Source organism: Equus asinus, chromosome 10 (genome assembly GCF_041296235.1).
Source record: "Equus asinus isolate D_3611 breed Donkey chromosome 10, EquAss-T2T_v2, whole genome shotgun sequence".
NCBI lineage: Eukaryota > Metazoa > Chordata > Mammalia > Perissodactyla > Equidae > Equus > Equus asinus.
Genome location: NC_091799.1, coordinates 97,345,929 through 97,369,169, shown reverse-complemented (window position 1 = coordinate 97,369,169; position 23,241 = coordinate 97,345,929). Strand labels below are relative to the sequence as shown.

General features: G+C 39.7%; 1 protein-coding gene across 5 annotated transcripts in view; it reads right to left on the bottom strand.

Moving 5' to 3' along the window:
* Positions 1–23,241, bottom strand: part of DNAH5 (dynein axonemal heavy chain 5) — a 268,608-nt gene that overhangs the window by 123,080 nt on the left and 122,287 nt on the right. For all 5 annotated transcript variants that reach the window (XM_044779484.2, XM_070519860.1, XM_070519859.1 and 2 more), the window contains 9 exons: positions 22,949–23,112; positions 17,537–17,693; positions 14,168–14,380; positions 13,191–13,415; positions 11,627–11,799; positions 4,927–5,105; positions 4,349–4,536; positions 3,821–4,015; positions 118–252 (listed from right to left, as the gene is read on the bottom strand). In XM_044779484.2, coding sequence (XP_044635419.2) covers positions 118–252; positions 3,821–4,015; positions 4,349–4,536; positions 4,927–5,105; positions 11,627–11,799; positions 13,191–13,415; positions 14,168–14,380; positions 17,537–17,693; positions 22,949–23,112 — 1,629 coding nt within the window. The remainder of the gene's footprint in view (positions 1–117; positions 253–3,820; positions 4,016–4,348; positions 4,537–4,926; positions 5,106–11,626; positions 11,800–13,190; positions 13,416–14,167; positions 14,381–17,536; positions 17,694–22,948; positions 23,113–23,241) is intronic.

The window sequence follows — 23,241 nt, the reverse complement described above, 5'->3', positions numbered from 1 at the left end:
TGTCTGATAATTAAGCATTTTAAATGTGTTTTAAATAAGTATTTCTAAAGCTCATTTGTGCTTGGTTAGTTGAACTGATATTAAAGTGGGTGGAACATTTCCATCTGTGAATCCTACCAGTTTAGAAAGATTCATGTCTCGTAGTACGCGCATGACGATCGTGGATTCTGTATCTGTGGGGTTGGCTCTTTTTGCTGCTCCCAATGTTCTCAGAACTGACAGAATGTTACGCAGACCAAAGTCATAATGAACCTGAAGAATTTAAGGTACAGCAGGCTTATTTTCAATATTAACTTACCTATGGACACTACGCATATTTGACAGAGGACCTATTCTCAATAATAAATAAATGCTGACTTTTCTTTAGAAAACTTGTACAGTTAGCGGAGCAATACATCTTTTTATCAGTATTTTTTTGAGCAAATAGAGAATGCCCAAAAGAGTCTTCTCATGTACCATCATTAATTTAAGCCCTTAGATCCGAACTAATAGGAATACCTTGAAGACAGAGAAAAAGGAATACATTTCCTCTCGAAGTATACACACCCCCTTGAGACTCTTCTTAGTCAATCATTCATTCATAAGAAAATTTCCTCATGTTCATAAAGCTATAACTCTGAACCAGAATTAAACTGAAATCTCGCTCATGACATATATAGATATACAGATAGACAAGTAAAAAGACAGGGGTATTGAGGTGGAAGAAAAGTAGCTACATTCCAGGATTACCTAGAAGAGGGAAGAATAAGGACAAATCAGAAAACCAAGCCCTAGCTTTGTCATTTCCTTGAGATATATACATATATAAAAGCTCAATCACGCCAAATTTCAGCACCTGTAAAGTGAATAATTCAAATAATTCAATTATCCAACCACCATGGAAAACAGTATGGCAGTTCCTCAAAAAATTAAAAATAGAACAACCATATGATCCAGCAATTCCACTTCTGGGTATATATCCAAAATAATTGAAAGCAGGGTCTCAAAGAGATAATTTGCACACCCATGTTCATAGAAACACTATTCCCAATAGCCAAGAGGTCAAAGCAACCCAAATGCCCATTGACAGATGAATCTAAAAACAAAATGTGGTATATACCTATAACGGAATGTTATCCAGCCATAAAAAGGAAGCAAATCCTGTCACGTGCTACACCATGGATGAACCTTGAGGACACTATGCCAATTAAAATAAGCCAGTCACAAAAAGACAAATACTACATGATCCACTTATATGAGGTATCTAAAGCAGTCAAATGCATAGACATGGAAAGTTGAATGATAGCTAGCAGGGGCTGAGGGCAAAAGGAAAGAGAGGAGCTGTTGAATAATGGATACAGAGTTTCAGTTTTGCTGGATGAGAAAGTTATGGAGATCTATTTCACAGCATTGTGAATATACTTAACATTACTGAACTGTATGCTTAAAAATGGTTAGGATGGTAAATTTAAAGTTATGTATTTTTTACCAGAATAAAAAAAAAATGCCTATAGAAAAAAACTGCTAAGGTTATTGGGAGCAGTATACATCACCTAATACTGATCATTTGGAGGATGGAGCACATAAAAATATTCAGATTGAGTGCCTGCCCTCAAGGAGTTTAAATTCTAACGGAGGTAATAAAACAAAAATGTGAGCAAACTTGCATAAAAGTAACAATGACTTGAAAGTGCTAGTGGGTGAAATTAATTAAGGAAAACGTATTGAAATTGGACTCAGTTAAATCTGTGGGCATGAAGTGCAATTCACAGAATGTTCACCAAGAGATCAGCATGGGGCCAATTGTCTCGTATGCATTGACTCATCTCATTTCACAGTGATTTTGTGAACAAGGGCTGTGGGAGGGAAGAAGTAGAAATGAAATACCAGAGAAAATGGGGACATGGGGAGTTTTTCTACATGCAAGAGACAGCATGGAAAAATATTTCTTTGACAGAGGAAAAGAGAAGGATGAGTGAGTAAAGGCTGCAATAAGCAGAAGAAGCCAAAAATGTTTTGAGCGGGAATGTAATTTAGTTGAAACTATGGGTAAAAAAAAAATCTATATTCAAAGAAGTTTGGAATGGAGGCCAGAGTGAGGAGAGAGATCAAAGAGTTATATATGTTAGGAGGTTTTGTTCATGTTATATTTTTATGTTATTGCAATGTATTATCATTTAGCATATCAATTAGTAATTTTTACTTATATGTTCTAGAAATTTCTAGCACAATCCCTGTCTCCTGGTGTTTGTGCCCTTGTATGAACTTTTCCCCTTAAGGACCTGTAATTTGCTTCTAACAAATAGAATACAGTAAAGATGATCAACTGTATCTGATTACATGTACGTGATTATGTGGTCACATTACATTAGATTTGTGATGGTTAATTTTATGTGTCAACTTGACTGGGCCATGGGATACCCAGAGAAATGATTAAACATTATTTCCAGGTGTGTCTGTGAGGGAGTTGCTGGAAGAGATCAGCATTTGATTTGGTAGACTGAGAAAAGAAGATGGCCCTTCCCAATGCGGGTGGGCACTATCCAACCTGCTGAGGACCTGAATAGAACAAAAAGGTGGAGAAAAGTTGGATTCGCCCTCTCTCTGCCCAACTACTGAGCTGGGATATCAATCTTCTCCTGCCCTTAATGCCCCTGGTTCTCTGGCCTTCAGACTTGGACTGGAATCTACACCATCAAGCCTTCAAACTACACCACCAGCTTTCCTGGGTCTCTAGCTCGCAGACAACAGATCATGGGACATCTTAGCCTCCATAACTGCCTGAGCCAATATCTGATCATAAATCTCTTTATATGTATACATATATATCTTATTCGTTCTACTTCTTTGGAGAATCCTGCCTAATACAAGATTGTAGCACTCATCTTGCTGGAAGCTCTTTCTCCTGCTGACTTTGAGAAAGTAAGTGGCCGTGTTGGGGAATCTCATTTGGCAAAAGAACTGCACACAGCTTGTGGGGACTGAAGGTGGCCTTCTCCAGCTGACAACCAGCAAGAAACTGAATCCCTCAGTCTTACAGCCTCAAGGAACAGAATCCTGCCAACAATCTGAGCGACCTCGGGAGTAAATCTTTCCCCAGTCAAGCATCAGACGAAAACACAGCCCTGGCCAAGACTCAATTGCAGCCCTGTTAGACTCTAAGCAGAGGAGCAGCCAAGCTGTGCCAGGATTCCTGACCACAGAAACTGTGGAATGAGAAATGTGTATTGTTTTAATCCAGTGAGTTTGTGGTAACACTGTTACACAGCAATAGATAACTAATACAAAAGTAATATATGATTCATTTCATGCCTTTTAACTCTGAAACCATATGATGTCAGAACTTGCTACTATAAACAGTGCAGGAAACTAGCAAGAAAGTTACAATAGACAAAAGATAACTACCAAAGCTTGGCCAAATACCAGAGTGAGCTTGGACGTGAGAAGAGTAAATTGATTGAGAGGTTCATGAAAACCATGAGGACACATAACACACATTATGATGAATGTACAGGTGGGATAAAGAATAAATATTAATATCCATAATTCTTTGGCTCATTAATCAGTTCAGATAGTATCATTTCTATACTGTAAATATTAAATACTTAAAATAAATAAATATTTATTTATTAATAAATATAAATAAACAAATATTAAATACTTAAGAATATTAAATATATTCTGAAAAATATAAAATTATTTTTGTAATGATACAACTTTCTACTTTGCATCAATAAGGTACTTTGTCAACAACCCCAGTCACGATTTTTCAAAACGAGAAAATTTAACTGAACAGAAAAATTAAACATGCGTAAGTACAGAGACCTTCAGAATGTCTCACCTGCTTAGAAAGCTGCTCCTCACACAGTTTGTAGAGTGTGAAAAACTTCCTTGCCAAAACAACGTTATCAATGAAGCCACAACTAGCCAGCTTCACCCTTATGATAATCTGTCGGTCAGGGACCATCATGGCCACGGAGCGGAAGTTAATCTTCAAGTTTTCAGGGAGTTCCTGCCGCCCAGCATAGCCAGGATTCTATGCGAAAATAAAACCCAAGGAGGAATGATACAATCATGGGACAAGCACACACCAACTTAATACTGAAAGATTCATTATGTACATACTACAAATCCGGAATGACAAGCAGAGAATTCATTTACTTATCTCACTCTCCTTTTAAGTGGAGAGACGAAATCATGAGATATTAATATGAGCTTTGTTTAACACTAAAGGCTTTCAAATCAGGCATGAAAATTACAGTCCCAATTTCCACTCATGGAAAATAGGCAACATATGACCAGGAAGATGCATGAAAAGAAGTCTGCGGTAGAAGGCTGAAATTCAGTACCTCTTCGTATGGTTCCTTACCATGGTTAGAAAAAGTCCAAATTCAGGGTTCATAGTCACATTATCTCCATCAGTAAAAACAAAAGATTTTTTATGCTCCTTTTTACATGTCAGAATAATGGAAATTTGCTGGGCTGCAACTGAGAGAACTGGTAGATCGATGCGATTAAATTCATCAAAACAACCCCAAGATCCAGACTGGGCCAGTCCTTAGAAAGGACATTAAATAGAAAATCCAATTAGTATATAATTCTGGAAAGCCAAAGAAAAGGGCATTACGCAGCTGCAAGACAAGCCAGAGACAACTTTGTTCAAAAATAAAATTGAATAGATCACGCATAAAGCACCCCCCAAAATAGCTTGCAATGTGGCGCTTTATCTGTAAACACCCAGCCTGCAGTGATAAAAAAAATTACAAAAGGCAAATGATATTGACATTTGACTCACACAACACTGGTAAGATACAGATTTTCCAAAAAGTTTTAGGTAGTTGAAAAATGATTCTAAAATGTAGCCAATTGCTGAAAAATAAATCCTAACAAGATATTCCACTTTAACTGAAATTTCTCATCAGATCAAAAAATATATATAACCCTCACCTTTAAAAATCCGTCCAAGTCCTCGGAAATCCATCTGGTCCGAACAATTGAAAACCACAACGTATTTCCCAAGACATCGTCCCATGTCTTTGGTAGTTTCTGTTTTGCCTGTTCCTGCAGGTCCAGCGGGGGCTCCCCCCATGCTCATTCCCAGAGCTTGAGCCAATGTGATGTAACACCTTGAATGGTAGAGACATCGCTAGAACCATACCACAGGCATCCAGAAGGTACTTGTGAGACATCACAGTGAACTGAAACCCACGCGAAATTAAAAAACACAATATCCAGGCCACTGTCCCTACATAACATTTCCAAAACTGCATCCTAAAACAAACTTATCCTTATGGATATTAACACTTGGTAAAAAAGTGGTCTATGGTCAAATAAATTTGAGAACTCCTTTTTAAAAAGATTAAACAGATTTTCTTATGATAATATATATTGAGTATCTCCAAGTATGAAAAATAGTACATAGCATTCCAAAACTTATTTGGCAATTTTTCCACAGAAATCTACCAACATCTAAAGAATAGTATTCTGGGAAACAGATTGGGAACCATTAAAGTAGATTAATCCCCTTTTGAATCTGAGTTGATAATCTGACACACTTGGGGACCACTGATCCCACAAGATTTAAACCACACACTGTTAAATAACCACATCTTAAATCTACTTCTGGGAGCATCTACCGCACCCGCACATACCATCTGCCCTATGTTACTATATGATATTAAGAAATAAAAATTTTGGTGAGAGAACACAAGAATGCCTACGAAGGAAAAATTTAACCTGATAACTTGCTCAAAATTACTCATTTCCCTAGCATACCTGGTGACATAAAAGGAGACAATTTATAAAGTGATGCAGTCTAGGGCTTTCTATGGCCAAACTCTAAAGCATTCATCTGGACTTGAAAAAGATTTCAAAGGAAATAAAGTGATTATCCAGCATGGTGGGTGGGCATAAACAGAGAGCACACCAACTGGAGGTCCTCCGGGGTCTCGATTTTATTGGAAAGATGTTCCAGGAAAGGCAAGTAAATGACTCTGCCCTGAATGTGCGTGGAGCCTAGATGCAGAGAAGACCACAGGGGTATCAAATCAAGAGGATGCCTGAGCTCACTTGGACTTTGCCTGTAACCCAAGGGCTTGGTTCTCCTACCGCACTTCTGTTATCCCTTGCAGAACAGTCTCTATGATAACAGCCAACGTGATGTGCTCTACCCCATTATCTCACTTACACCCTAGAGAACCCTGCAGGGAAGCTACTGTTATGTTTCACATTTTACAGATGAGCAGAGAGGCTGACAGAGAGGGAACAACTTTTCTCAGGATCGTGGTGGGAGAGCTGAGACTCCCTGTCTGGCTGCCAGCCCTTGCGCTACCCGGCTCCAGAACACGTCACCCTGTCATGGGAAGGAATTAATCTCCAGGAACTCTGGCCACCTAGCTGCTCTGTCTGGAAAACTCTCCTTATAACTGGAATCATTTGGGTTTATACTTCAACTGAAGGAACAAGTTGTTAAATTGCCTGAACGAAATCATCCCATGTACATCAAGAATGGGCAGGCATGCCAGGAGATTTCTCTCTCCCTTTCTCCGCTACGTGGGGCTTCAGTGTAACCGCTAAGCTGGCACCCAAACCCTCTAGGGCTTGTCTTGCAGAGGCAAGCACGGATCTGCCAGAGCATCTTCATGCCCATGTTTCTGTGATTCTCCCCAGAGTCTACATGTGTGTACCTCGCTCCCTCTCTTCTCTGCTTTCCTTTCCAGTCTCTTTGCTGCTTTCAAAAATGTCATCATTCTTGACGGGGTTTGAACTTTTATGTGATTTAGTCGCCTTTTTGCAGCTCTATTTCAGTTTTTGCCTACCCGCTAGACTGCCGTAAGGCCTCTGCTCTCAGGAACTGGGTCTGTTTCACACCTGTACCCCCAATGACTTGCCGAACCTCTGGCACCTGGTGCTATCTGAACATGGGTTGAATAAATGGCTTGTGCCAGTCCAGCCGTACAATCTTATCTGTTTCCTCTTGTCCCAATAGCTACTGGAATCAGAGACGCAGAATATGACCACAGTGCCAAATGAACAATGACCAACCCAGACGCAGGGCTCATTAGCACTTTCAGCACTAAGTAGTCACAGCACTCTAGGTGCATTTCACCACACATAAACCAGAAGTGCTTTCGGCTCCTATTCTTAAACAGCATAGATTCTAAAATGCTGAAAAACTTTTTAAGGCAGTTATGGTGAACGAATCAGCAAGGTGTTTTTCTTTGTCAAGAACTTGGTTTGGTTATAGACTCTTTGATTACAGAACACACTGAAGGAGAAACGCAAGGAAGGTTGGTAAAGAATGTGTTATCACTGATTAAGAAAAACAATAGTCATAACAACAATAATAATAATAATGACCAACATTTACTCAGTGCCAGGCCCTGTGCTGGGTACAACTTATATTACCACTAGTCTACAAAATGATTCCAAATGAAGAGAATCAGAGAGGTTATGCATTTTGGCCAAGAATACACAGCTGTTAAGGGCAGAGTCCAGTGGCCAACACTCAGGTATATCTCACAGAAGCTGTGAGAATCCATCAGAGAAAGATGCATGTTTGTAGACCTGTCTATATTTCTTATCAAGCAGATAAGATGCCTCTATCAGCCTTTGACTTCTGCTGCCCTCTGTCTAAAGAGACCACAGTAGTAAGAACAATTCCAATCTTCTCTACTTGTTCTCAGAAGTGGAAGGAAGGACTGATCATGAAAAACACCAGAAGCGTGCAGAGAAAGGTGCTATACGTTTTTAGTGTACTATAATGACTATGCTATCATCTAAAATATCTGCAACTCCATCCACATGACATGGAGCTTCCAGATACCACGTTGCCAACATTGTTGAATTTTCTCAGGGCAGTCGGTGAAAGGCTGACAAGACGCCAATGCCTCTGGCCTTTCATTGTTTTTAAGCATTAGTTTTAGTGAGGAATTCTTTTGTAAAAGGGGAGCAAAACTTGCAATGGAACCCAATGGCCAGCAAAACCTGGTAACTCACTTCACCCATAATCAAGTTAGAGAAAAACAAACCAGTGAACAGTTAGGGTGAAACAGGCTGAAACAAACTTCATAATCACCTCCACTTATATACTTATCAAGACCACTTTGCTTTTAAAGTTCTCCAGTTTTTGATACAGAGCAATGTACAAGACAATAAATACAGTGAAAGAATCAAGTTGCAGAGAAGTTTGCATAGTCTGATATCTATACGTAAAAATTAAAAAGATTTTTGACATATATATAAACATGTGACAGAACTCTTCTAGGTACAGTGAATAAATCACAGGGAGTCCATGCCTCAAAGAGCTGACCTCCTAAAAGAAGGAAATAGATTATTTAAGAACAGGAAACAGGAAACAGGAAAAATAAAGCTGGTTAGGAGGGTAGGGAGTGCGGAGATTGCTGTTTCAAATGTGGTGGGTCCAAAGACCTCACCAAAGTGACATTTAGGCAGAGACCTGAGAGGTGAGGAAGCGAGATATGCCAGTATTGAAGGGAAAAGAGTTCCAGGTCAAGGGAACATCAAGTGCAAGGGCCCTGAGGCAGAAGTGTGCTGGAGCTGCTCAAGGAATAACCAAGGAGAAAGTGGCTGGAGCTGAATGAGGAAGGAGAGACAGAGAAGTCACGGGTGTCAAATCATGCCAGACCCTGTAGGCCAAGGTGAGAACACTGACTTTTACTGTGGGTGAGATGGAAAGATAGTGGAGGAATTAAGGCAAAGGGATGATAGGATACGACTTATATTCCAGTGTCTGAATTCAGAATAGACTGTACAGGGACAATGACAGAGGCAGGGAGAGCAGTTAAAAGTCTATTGCAATAATCCAGGCTAGAGATGACGGTGGCTTAGACTAGTGTGATAACAGCAAAGAGGTGAAAAGTGGCCACACTCTAGATGAATTCTGAAAGTGGTGCTGACCAAACTTGATGATAGATTGCATAATGAGGTGAGAGAGAAAGAAAGCCATCAAGGATGCTCCAAGGATTTTGGCTTGAGCAACTGAAGGATGGAAATGCCATTTGCTAAAATGGAGAAGATGGAAGGAGGGTGAGTTTGTGGGAGACAATCAAATGTGTTAAGTGTGAATTCCCTGTAAGCATCCAAGTAAACATATGGCGTAGGCAAGTGGATGTATGTGTCTGGAGTTCAGGGGAGAAGGCTTAGCTGGGTGCAGAGATTGGGAAGTCAACATCTAGAAGCTATTTAAAGCCACGTGAGATCAACTAAGGAGTGAGTGTAGATGGAGACAAGAAGAGTCCTGGCATGTTCTAGGTTTAGAGGTCAGGAAGATGAAGAGGACCCAGAAGGAGAGGGTACAAAGAGACAACCAGAACAGTGAGCATGGTGTCCTGGAAGCTGAGCGAAGAAAGTGTATCAAAAAGGAGAGAGTGACCAACTGTGCAAATGCTGCTGATGAGACAAGGAAGATGAGAACTAGAAATGACCATTGGATTCAGCAACATGAAGTTCTGGGTGACATCTCACCAGAGAGGGGGAAGAAAGTGGGATAGGGAGAAGAATGACGCCCCCAAAGATATCCACCTTCTACTCTCCAGAACCTGTAAATATGTTACCTTACGTGGCTAAAGAGTCTTGCAGATGTAATTAATGTTAACGACCTTGAGATGGGGAGATTATCCTGGATTACCGGGTAGAACGAATTTAATCTCACACGTCCTTAAAAGGGGAAGAGGGAGGCAGAAGAGTGGGCCAGAGACGTGAGACAGAAGAAGGAGGAGAGATGGGAAGCATGAAAGGGTCTCAACCCAGCTTTGCTGGCTGTGATGATGGAAGAAGAGGGCCATGAGTCAAGGAATGCTGCAGCCTCCAGAAGTTTGGAACAGCCCTCAGCTGACAGTCAGCAAGAAAACAGGGACGTAGGTCCTGCAACTGCAAGAAGAGGAATTCTGCCAACAACCTGAAAGAGCAGGAAATGAATTCTCCCCTAGAGGCTCCAGGAAGGAGCACAGTCCTACAGACACCTGAAGTCAGCCCAACCAAACAGGCAGCAGACTTCTGACATACGGAACTGTGAAATAAATGATTTGTGTCGTTTAAGCTTCTAAATGTTTGGTAATTTGTTATGGCAGCAATAGAAAACTAACACAGAGGGACTGCCTGGAGTGAATTCAGGGTAAAATAGGTGGAGAGAAATTGTGCTTTTGAGGAGCTTTGATGGGAGCACAGAAATGCGAAGGAAATCGGAGAGTTCACGGTAGGATTTTCTTTCTGGAGGCAATTACAGCATATTTGTACATTGATGAAAATGATCCAGTAGAAAGAGAAAATTGATGATGCTCCCAGAGAGGAAATAACTGTGTTGGTGGACGTGTTGGCCTAGGATGGCAGCACAAAATCTATCCTGAGGACCAGGAGAGAAAGCCGACTGCATGAGGACAGCTAGCTTGGTGAGCAGACATGACCATGGGAAATGAATGTGTGTTCTCTCCTGTGATAGCATCCATCTTCTCAATAAAATAAGAAAGAGGCCTTCGGTAGAGAGAGGGGAAGGGAGGGAAGTGCTGGAGTCTTGAGAAGAAAAAAGGTCTGAAATAACTGCCTAAGCCCCAAGTGTTTCAAGGAATTCTTCACATTTTGTAATTATCCACCTCGCCATTTCAAAACAAAGAGAAAAAACTCCAAAAGGATGTCCAACAGCAGCCAGGAAAAATCATCTTGAACCCAGACATAAGAAGGAATATAAATAGTATGAGGATGCGAAAATGCTAGAGGAAAATGACACACAACAAAATCCTTCATTCTCAGTTGAAAGTGAGCACGTCATTTAGTATCATGAATGAGCAGAAGGAACAATCTAGCAGTTGACAGCGCTATTACATCAAACTTTTACGTTTGGTCTGATATTTTCAGTCTAATGTATTGCCCAGAGGTTCATTTGCGAAAACGTTGATATTCAGCTTCAGCTTCTACTTAGGCCAAACATTAATTTTAATGCTCAGCCGTTTTGTCCAAATTATGTATTCAATGGATGCCTGAACAGAGCTTATGCAATTGGCTGATCCCACAAAGTTCAAATTTGACTAAGTGAACTACAGAATGATAGCCATGGAAGGACCCTTGGAAATAGTCCAATTCATCTTACAGATGAGGAAACTGAGTCCAGGGAAGTGGCATGGTGGCTCCAGCTAATGCAGTTGGTAAATAACAGGCAGAGGGCAAAACCAAGAACTCCAGATGTCCAGGCCAATGGCCTCCCCATCGCTTTTCACCTGCATTGATACTCAATTTTTTTCCTACTAAAAAGCCATCTTAATTGTATTGTCTCTGTAATGACAACAGGTGCCACAGGCCCCAAAGCAGCCCTCAAGACCCACTGCTATTCGCACCTATTGACACATAGCAATTAATTCCCTTTCTTGCCCATTTGATGTCCACTGAGGTCATTTAAACTTTGCCTCTATAAGCCCAAAGGCAAAGGAAGCAATGTCTGTTTCAAACACAAACTTAAATCCCACGTGAAGACACACGTAAAACTAAAAATACTGAATTTCAAAGACTTTGGTATAAAAGAGTTTATAAATCCTAAAGAGACATTAAGCAGAAATCCCCTGAGTAATTGCAGAGAAAAAAAATTTTGGAGGGGCAGGAGGAGAGAGGTTGTGGAATCATAGAATCCTGCCATCACCTGTCTGTGAGCGGAGTTATGACAAGCCTGTCAGTGCAGCCTAAAAATTCATTCTGGTATGTGAAAGCCACGTCGGTGATGTGAATAGTCATCTTGTCAGAATCTTCGTTAAAATAAAATCTGCACTGTTTCAGCCACTCAAAGTCTGTAGGGCTCTTGATATGCATGTGACACTGAAATGCAAAAGGTATATGTTAAAACTGAGATGAGAGTCATTTATGAAATATGTACATTAGCATTCAAGTAGACCGTAACGTGAAGTAAACGGAACTCAAAGACAGCCCAACTAGTTCAGAGATGTCAACTACATCACCATCCAACCCATTCACTTACTGATCAGCAAAAAACATGCTTTAGAAGATATGGGGATGGGAAAATTCAAGAGAAATCTCTAATTGTGCCTCCTAATTTAAAGAGCATGATATATTTTTAATAGTAAGATATTCATTTCTTAGATTCCACCCTTAAATGCCAAATGCCATAGTCCTAACCATGAAATACAGCCTATGAAAAACATGTTTTGGCATACAAAGACAGAACCAAACAATCTCATTAGGAAAAAGGCATCTCTTATGATTACAACAAAGTACACTGTTGGGTTTTTTTAAATCCATTAATTATTTTTCCTAGGATTTGCAGAGGGCCAAAATTTCTAACATCAAAATGGCGGGTTATTGCCCAGCAATGCTTTTGTCTGAATTTTTTAACCAAAATTTTAAGCCACTTTAATCATTTTTCTTTGACAAATAAGAAATCTAAAATTACCCTGAGCCCTTTATTTCTCAGAGGCAAATAGTGTACTTAACTATTAAGAGAGGAGATTAGCACTCAACAGCATGGATGTGCTGCCTTCATTTCCATTACATCAGAACCAGTCTTTCCTAATCTTTTCTACATAATGGGGTGAGACACCATCCAGAAAAGTATTATGAAAATAAGAGCTTCTTGCCTCTTATCTAACGTGGTATTTTATAGTAGAGGACAAATTTCATTTCTTTTCACATTTCCTATTTTCTATAACTATTAAATTCTTGTCCACCCTGTTTTCTTTTAAAGGAAAAAATCTGCACGACACCTGAATGTCACCAACTATATTAGGAAAGACTATTTACAATCAATGACATGAAACGTAGCAAAACTTGTTAAAGATGTGATTTCTCAAAAGCCTTCACGGGAGTACTGAGCGGCTCTAGGAGCAACGTTACTTCTTACTTCTGTAGCAAGAAACTGGTCATCTTCAATTAATAACTAAGAGGAACACAAGACGAATGAAAGCTTTTCAGGATGCTGCATGACATTTTCTCATTAAAAATCATCACATAAAGAATTTCAAAATAAAACCTAATTGCCTCAATAACATCTTAACAGAGATCATGGGAATTTGACTGAAATTTCAGCTGAAGACTAGAAAGAAAATCTGACAAACAAGCTCTCATCATGAAGATGACTTTGCCTGAATTTAACCTTTTCTTTGAATTCATTCAAACTAATTCTGGTGGGTAAACACAGACAGGGTCTCATGTTTGCTTCTGTGTATATGCCACAGCATTTAGAAAGCATTTACCAGGTCATCGAAGATATCCCTTTGGTGCACATGAATAGTAATCAAAGTCTCATATTTAACTCGTTCCATGGAACTCAGATCCTTTGTTGTGATGTCTATCAAGCTATTCAGTAGCTCCAGGAAAGACTGATTGGTTTTCTGCATGATTTTTTTATCAAACTTGGCATTTCTAAGGGCTTCTTCTGAATCCCGTGTCCATATCATTTGAATTCCTAATAATCCCACCTTATGGAAATAAAAGGCTTCATGAGTGTGTATGGCATACAAATATATTTAAATAGAAATTGCAACATAGTGAAAAGTTTTGATTATTATCCAAATGTAAAGTCATCCTTGACCACATCAACTTGATATGTTGCTTCAAAACCTATAGAAACTCTATTCATATTGCTTACCTGACAATTAAATATGTACAGACTCAGGATGTGTTAATAATTTTTTTCTTGTAATTTTAAGTCCTTTATTGTTTAAGTCAAATTTCTCCCTAGATAGATTTTATGTTACTGGCAGGGGAAAAATAAGTCTTAATCCTGCTTTCCCTAAACTAAGACAGGGTTTACACATGTAGATACCCACAAAATCTTTATTGATCACATGACTAAGAAAACATCATTTTCTGTATTCTAATGATGAAATATATTTCTAATTTTTCTGGTAAAGCATACACTCAGTGCATTTTTTTGATATGTATACTAAAGACATTCAGTAGGGAAAAAAATTTTAAGTTAAAGAAAATATATCAAATATCTCTGCAATATAAACACATATATATACATATATGTGTGTGTGTGTATGTATATATAACCAAATAATCTATAGTTGAAATCTTTAAACTTATCTATATTTAAAAAATCCTTATAAAAATCTTCATATTGGTCCAGAGTTAAATTATAGTCAGTTGAGTAGTTTACAATAGACAATGTATGAGATCTAAAATGACTATTCTGTGAAAAATACTCCAATTTCAATACACTGACCTGAGCAGGGAAGGAAGTAAGAAATTCAATCAGTTGGAAACCTGTTTCTTGAATAATTGCAGCTGCCTGGCGAATCACAAGATGTAATGAGGACTGAGATTCCTCCAAGAGAGAATTAAGCCAAACTTCCACATTGCCCTCTGCCATCACAGGTTTATTCAATTCAATCGTCTCACCCTCTCGGGAGGAAATTGACAGAATGCGATCATAGATCTATGTTAGAAGCCAAAAGAAATAGCTATATTCATAAAAAGAATGAATCCTCCATTGCCCTCTTGTCAATGTTATCCTTCCCATAGAATGTTAAGTGACAGAATACAAAATAAAAGGGAAAATATGATATCAAATCAATTCCAAAGCAATAAAAAATAGTTATCCATGAAATTGAGAAGAGAATACTAAATCAATTCTAAACAGTCTATACTTGAGAGGGAAAATTTGTTTTCTAGGAGAAATATTCAATACAAACGTGATGATCAAAAGATCTCTAAACCTTCCCAAATGAAATGGAACTCTCTAAGAGCCTGTCATCCATATCACAAGCTTATCAAGTTGACATCAGCAATGACCGGGCCAATGTGATCAATGCAAACACCTTACGAGGTAATTCCGATTCTGTACTAAACAGGGTGCTCTTGACAGGAGCTCTTGGTTGCACGTAATGTCTTCTAATTCTAACCCAGCTCCAAATCTGGTCATTTCACTTCAGTTTCCATGCAGTAAGGCATAAGGAGAACAGCATGGTATTTGAAGTTCTAAAACATGGGTTCAAATGAGGCTCTGCAATTCACTGACGGTGATGGAGGACACATCTCTGAGACTAGGTTTCCTACCTCTAATTAATCCCTAAAAATCATTCCTGTTTACTTCCCTATCCACCTCACAGTCTGTCCACACCAACTAAACAAAATAACGCAAACCATAAAGTAAATACAAATGTTTCTGGTTGTTTTTGTTTTTCAGTAAGTGAAAGATTGTTCCCTTGGGCTCAGATTTAGTCCTGTATTAACTAAACACTCCTTAGTTGTAGACAGAAGTGGTCTACCAAGAAGCAAACTGATCTGAAGCTTCAGGGCTCCTCACCTGCATAGATCCTTCTAGGTCCTGAACATAAATTTGTATTTATAATTTTATAAGACTTAGGACACACAACATCAAGATCTGCCCCTGGTTGTAAAAACCTTATGGCAAGAATAACAACAACAAAAAGCAATGGTATTTTAAGAAGTCATTGCTATGAATAGAGTCTAAAAACAAGGATGTTTAAATTATATTCCATGTAAAACGAGAGTAGGAAGCTTCACTGGAGGACCGTGAAGGCCCGGTGCCATCACAGAAGGACGCGAGCAAACAGCAGGAAGAACTTCCTGGCTGATTCAATCCCCACTTTCAACCCACACGTCAAGTAGATCTACAGGAAACATTGATTCTAAACCATTAGAATCCACACTGTCTTCCCTTCGTCAAGGCTTTGTTGTAGCGGCTCAGCCTTTTCCAATCTGACTTTGCAATCACTTCTGACACTGGTTACCTTGCTGCCTTCTATTCCAACTCCTACACTGAGCCAGACAATCTTTCTGAAACATGAATCAGGTCACTGCCCTGCTGAAAAACCTCCCATGCCTTTTGTCCCATTTACAATGAAGTAGAATTCTATAGTATGATGCACTTGGCCTTTTGGAATCTGGTCCATGCCTCCTTCTCCCTTTGCTCATCCCTCCCTGTTGTGGGTTAAAATGTGGGCCCAAAAAATATATGTTGAAGTCCTAAGCCCTGATACCAGTGAATATGACCTTATTTGGAAACAGAGTCTTTACAGATAGTATCAAGTTAAGATGACGTCATACTGGATGAGGGCGGACCCTAATCCAATGACTGGTGCCCTTATAAGAAGAAAGAAATTTAGACACAAAGACGCAGACACACAGGGTGAAGGTCGTGCGAAGACAAAAGCAGGGATCGAAGTGATGTGTCTACAAGCCAAGGAACACCAAGGATTGCCGACTGCCACCAGAAACTAGGAGAGGGGCATGGAACAGATTTCTCCTCCAATCCTCCAGTAGGAAACAACGCTGCCAACACCTTAGTTCAGACTTCTAGCCTCCAGAACTGTGAAAGACTACATTTCTGTTGTTTTCACCCAGAGTGGTCCCTAGGAAACCAATACATTCCCTCACATAGCCACACTTCTGACCTCCTAGCTGCCCACAACTCCAGGCCCTTGCACATGCCCCTCCTTCTGACGGGACCATGCGTCTCTTCTCTCCCTGCCTGGTTATGTTCCACTCACCTTCAAAACTCAGTTCAACACCACATTCTCCAGCAGGGAGGCTTCTCTTACACCCCTTACACCCAGGGTGGGGCTCCCCGATGGGCATTCCCATGCTCCTTGTGCATAATACGAGCACAGCAAGTCCAAAATTACCAAGAGTTTATTTACCAAATTTCTCTTGAATGCTGTGCTGCATAAAAACGACTTTAGTTTGATTATGATATATTCTTCCTTGGAACCTCAAGACTGGCCTAATGCCTGGCACAGAGCAATGGGCTTGAACTTAAATGACTGTCTTTTAATTGCTTACAATGGAATAGCTCTACCACTGCACTAATTGCACTCTCTGGACTCCACGAGAGCACAGGTTCCATGAGGATGGTATACTGCCATTGTTAAGCATGGCATCTGGTACGTGGTAGTTGCTCAACAAACACAAATTGCATGCTAGGATGAATAAATGAATGATACCAAGGGTTTGTATGGAGCTCCAGAGGGGAACTGGATACACTATCAAACCGGAAGGGTCACTTAACTAGGGAATTTTGAGTAAAGGGATGGATTAGACAATATCTTCTGGCAGCTGTGCAAATGGAGTCTTCCTCACGTTGAATGATCTTTTTTGGGTCCCATACAACTCCATGATTCTAGAAACTTCTTCAGAGTGTTTAAAAAAAGAAGTATCAATCATGCATGATGAAAAACAGGGAAGACCGTCATGCCAAAAACTCCTGAAGCCTAAAACAATCTAATCACTGTGGCAATTCTGTTTAGTCAAGGCACTATTTTATGAGCAAACGGTTTGTTTTGTTGAATTTCTGAACAGCTAACTTGGCATGTAAAACCATGAATGCTACATACAGTGCATTCCTAACCATATTTAAACTATTTGTTATTCAAATCAACGCTTTGACTATTAAGAAATCACATAGTTCTGAAGGAAAATTGGGCCCGAAAGTTTGGTTTTAGCCACTGGCTGAGAGTTCATGGGCAGGAAAGTAATCCTTTGTAAACACAATATTAGAGAGCTATTTAATAAAGACAGCTGAGATTCTAAGATACGGTAATTGCTGACCAGCAATTAGAATCAGGCAAACCTTTTCATGGAACTTGACAGTTTTAATGTTGTCAAACACATTCAGCAAATGGGCTTGTATAGTGTGCGTGTCTGATGCCTGACCCAGAATCTCCAGAAGGGCAGGGTCGGAGACAAAGAAGAACCGAGGAAAGCAAAGACGTTTCTTCTCCAAGTATCTAAGTGGGGAGGAAAAAGAAAACTTTATAAAAACACAAAACAGTCCTTTCTAGAAATAAATTAATCTGGATGGGAAAAGGGGGAAAGATTTTGAGACAATTTGATTTTCTCTCATACTATTCAACTTTTTTGTTTCGTTTTGTTGCTAATTTTGCCAAGTAGCCTTCCATTTTCTGGTGGGGAAACAATTCTTTTTCCAGAATTAGTGAGAGAATTTCTTCATTTTTCACAAGTGTGATGCATACATTTGACAGGTATGCATTTGACTTAATCTGGAAAATCTTGTCTTTTCTTTGTAGAGAACAGAAAAAATACACCCAGGGAGTTGTTTTATTTTGTTTGCAAACACAGTGCTGTGTCAGCTAATGGCTGCATCTCATCCATGGACTTGTATCGTAAAAGAATCCAATGAGGGGCCAGCCCTGTGGCATAGTGGTTAAGTTCAGCACATTCCACTTTGGCAGCCTGGGTTTGCGGGTTCAGATTCCGGGTATGGACCTACACCACTCGTCAGCCACACTGTGGTGGCAACCCACATACAAAATAGAGGAAGACTGGCATAGATGTTAACTCAGAGTGAATCTTCCCCAGCAAAAAAATGAGGAGGATTGGGAACAGATGTTAGCTTGGTGCTAATCTTCCTCAAGAAAAAAAAAAAAAGAATCCAGTGAATCTATAAACTGAAGCAGAAGAAAGATCTAGCTATGAATGAGCTACATGCAATGACCCTGGCATTGTTCTTGGCCTCCAGGAGTGACCAAAACCCAGTGAATGTTCCTATGATTGCCCTGCTTTCAACGGCACTTTTGCTTCTGTATTTCCTTTATTTTATGGTGATTCCTTATGTGATGGATATATTCTTTCTGTTATTCTCAAAACTGTATCTCTGTATGTTCATTTTCTATCACATTTTGATATACTAATTAATGCAGTTTAAATTGCAATTTCTTTTTGAAATCTTATCAGAAATCCATTTTAAATTTTGTCTTTGTGTTTCACTTCTATTCCTTCCCTATCATTTGTATTATTTATTTGTTCCCTGTGTAAAATTATGGGGGAAATATTTTTATTTCATAGAAGTAGAATTCTCTTTGTAGGAAAATAGAGTGTACGAAAAGACTACGTGGATCAGAAGCTGAGCCAGGAGGCAATCTCCAAGGGCAGTCATGGGGAACTCTGGACGGTCCATATTCAGTCAACTGCTGGACTTTTATTTTGTTGTGGGATGTCCAGGATGAGAGCGAGAGTGAAATTCCTTTTTTCAGAGGTTGAACGAGGCAAAGTAAGGAAGGAGAGGTTCGTGGTAAGTGAGGAACTTGGGGAAGAAACAGGCATGTCTAAAGTGATGATAACGGATGAGCTTTGCTGTTTGTGCTGTAATCTTCCTCTCCAGCTCTCACTGGATATTCAGTAAAACAGACATGGCAAGCTATCATTGTGGCCAGTGGGTTTTTCACTTTGGGCACGTGACAAACCACAAAATCAGACCTTAAAGAGGTGGAAGGAAAAGAGCAGAGGCTGCCCAAAGACTCTTTTCTTACATCTTCCTGCATTTCTCTTAAAGTCTTACTTTTATGCTCATAATGTTTTATTTTGCTTGTTTTAACTTTTTACTTTTCTTAATTTAAATATGCCAATTTATTTTAAATATCCCAATCCATCTTATTTGTATAACTTTCATTTTCATTCTTTATTGAGAATAATTCCTATTGCTTACCTGTTGCCCTCTTCACCGTAGCCTAGTCTAATTCTGGTGAGAACAGGTAGTTTTCCATGCAGTTAGACCAGGATGGAAGGGGGCACGTGCAATGTGATAACCAACCCTCTATGATGGAGGAGGGAAGACAGCTTATTCCTGAGCTGTGGGAAGACCCTTCCTGTCGATGCACATCCTCATCAGCCCATTGTTTTTGTGTAAGCATTAGTACTCATGTGCTTACTCAAGTACTCAAGGGCTTACACATTTTGGCTCATAAACTCCTCTTTGTAACAGAATCAAAAGCCAAGGAAAGCTCAGTAAAAGCTGTGAATAATTTTAGAGTAGAATTTTTCTCTTAGGAGTAATAAAGTAAGGCCAAAATGTCAAATGATAAAGCAGAATATGTCCATGATAGAAAGAAATAAGGAGAAAAGAGAACAATTGAGGAGGGTGCTTGTGTGTGCATGTGTGTATATGGGTAGGCGGGCATGTATGGGTGAGTGGGTATCTACGGTGGTAAGTGGAAGAGAAGGAAGGGAGGGAAAAGTAACAAAGCTAGCTGTAGGTGGACCAGTGGTATGATTCCTCAGCAAGTTTCTCAGTGGTAATTGAATCCTGCACGATGTCCCAACGATCCAGGCCCCTCAGTCTTTCATCTTGAACAGCCCTGGGAATATGGATCCTCTCTAATTCCTTTCTTCTTTCCCTCTGGCCTGAGCCTGGTGGTAGACTGCACAGCCACCATGCCAGGGCTACATCTAAGAACCTTCAGCGGTGCCTGCAACACAGTTGGTCGTGCTAAACAATCATTATGGTTACAAAGAAAGGCACAGCATCAACCATTTGAAAACAAAAATCTTTACTTTTGTCAAATGTTCTTCAACAGATAATTGATTCAATAATTTTATAAAACACATCAAATCATTAATACCTGAGAGTCTATTTTTCTGAAAAATTCATGCTGGAGGATTCACTTGCAAGTGGTTTTGCTTTAGACATTTAAAGGATGCTTTACTGATATTTTAATTGACTATGATCATGATGTTTAATAATGCCTGCTTAAGGACAATTTTCCAAAGGAAAAGTATTAGCATAGCCCATAGCATAGGCTTTGGGGAGAGCGACCTTGCAAATATTTGCTAAGGAAAACTTTGACCCTACCCCTAGCTCCTGCTGATCCTGTCTCCGTATGCAGTGGAGTAGACATCCATTTAGGCATGGTCTTGTTTAAGCTCTTCAACTCTCCTAAAAGTATACCAACTTCGTCTCCACAACTGAATGCCAAAGACCATGGATTTGTCATTGACCAGAGAGCAGACTGTCAACACTCTAGACTCTTGTCGGGGTTTAGTCTACCACATTTAATGCTGCCCAATGCCTTCCGCTAACTTGGATATGACAATGACATTCAGGAAGCAGTTTCTGTGGAGGATGCAGTGACTCCGTTCCCTCATTTCCCTGGATCAAGCCATTCATCAGGAAGACTCATGATTGACTCACACCGTGCTGAGAAAGTAGGTGAGGATTCTGTTCAATATTCCCTTTTAAGAGGATGCACAATAGAACTTCCTCCAATGCATCAAGGCAAAAAAAAAATACTGTTTTCCTGAGCAACTGATATATTTTATCATATGGATCCTACGAATGTTTTACCAAATCATGCGTCGCTATTTGCTTTGGTCCCCAGGAAGGGCCTTTGGTCTCTGAATCTAAGGTCCATTTATAGCTTTTCTCTGAGTCAAATTTACCATCTGAGTTTATTAGCCCTTATTTTCCTTTGACCTTAATTTTCTCATGACTTCATTTTATTTTCTTAAAGATTGGCCCTGAGCTAACATCTTTTGCCAGTCTTTTTTTTTTCCTTCTTCTCCCCAAAGCTCCCCAGTACATAGGTGTATATTCTAGATATAGGTCCTTCTTGTTGTGCTATGTGGGATGCCATCTCAGTATGGCCTGATGAGTGGTGCTATGTCCACACCCAAGATCCAAACCAGCAAAACCCTGGGCCCCAAAGCGGAGCACATGAACTTAACCACTCAGCCACGGGGCCAGCCCCTTTATTATTTTTCAGCAGCTATCTCAAAACTTTCTTTTGCTCAGCCAAGAATAAGTAAGTAAACCATATTACTTACATGTTATCATACAGGTGTTTCCTTTTTTATCAGCTTAGTAACCCTTTTGTTCAAGTTTGAGCAACTCCTCTATTTCTTCACAGAGATTCTCTCAAAGAGTATTTAACCATCACCCACGTCTATAAGCACAGCCTGGCTGAGGTGACCCAGGTTCCTCAGTGCACAGGAAAGCTGACTATTCACAGAACACTATTATAGGTAATAAGGAGATGGGGAGATCTGTCTGGGGAAAGGTCATCCATCTTCCAGAGTTGGCCAAGGAGACATCACTGTTTAGTTTGAGTTAAATGCTCAAAATACATGGCATGTCATAAGTGTCAATGTACATCCCAGCACAGTTATTATCCATGATGCTCCTCCAACCCACAACTACAGATAATTGTGATGGCTAATTTTATATGTCAACTTGGCCAGGCCATGGTACCCAGATATTTGGGCAAACACTGTTCTAGATGTTTCTGTGAAGGTATTTGTTTACATGAGATTAACATTTAAATAAGTAGACTTTTGAGTAAAGCAGATTACCCTCCATGATGTGGATGGGCCTCATCCAATCAGTCGAAGACTTTAATTTAAAAAAAAGACTGATCTCCGTAGAAGAAGAGGGAGTTCTGCCAGGAGACTGCCTTCGGGCTTAAACTACAATCGTGTCAACTCTTCCCTGGGTCTCCAGCCTGCCAGCCTACCCTCAGATTTGAACTTGCCAGTCTCCACAGTCACATACCTATCTATCTTTCTCTCGCTTACTCTCTCTCTATATATATACATATAACTTACCCCAAATTTCTCCATACATACTGACTATTCTAAAGAGATTAACAATTTAGATGGGGCAATATTTAAAAGCATGTATAGATAACTGTTTTTAGAAAACTATTGTTTAATATATTTCTACTTTCACAATTTTATCTTGACTAGCCAAAGGGAAAAAAAGAAAAATATTTCTTATTTATACATAAGTGTGTATGTGTGTCTGTATATCTGTGTGTCTATGTCTGTGTATATCGACAGATATCATACAGACTCTCATTTCTGTATAGTCTGGATACCTGTGTATACTACACACTGTTTCATATTGTTTTTGGTTGAGTATAATGAAATATTTTGGTTCTTCAGATGTTTATCCAAGAAGGTATATCAGAAAAAGAGGTATATTAATTTTAAAATGCTAGGACTGTATGAGAATGTTTGCAAAATCTCGTCCCAGTGATGGAAGCAGCCTAAGCCCTGTGGTCCAACATCAGGGCAAATCTGGTAAGTGCCTGGAGAGAATACAAGGCTCCAAACCATGAGTTTTATCCATGCAATAATGTTAGACACGAATTAAGTCTTAGCAAAAGAAAACCAATTTGACTAATGCCAGCTGGTCTCTCAGGTCATCTCTAGGGTGCTAGGAGAGCCTTCACAGAGCCAGTGAACTTACCCTGTAAGGGATTTCTGGCACATTTCCAACTGTTCCAGCAGGTGTGGCAATAGCTGCCCCATAGTCTCATCTCCAACACAGCACTGAACCACATTTGGCATTTCGTGCGCACGACTCATGATTTTCACCCAAGACTTATCTATGTTGGAAAAGCGCTTGGCTTCCTGTGAGAACAAGGTAACAAAGCACACTTGGACGCGTCTGTGATCTTGAGGACAGAGCATCTCACATACCCCCAGCTGAGGCCAGAGTTGGCCCAGTCTGGACACCCCAGCCATATACACTGAATGTCA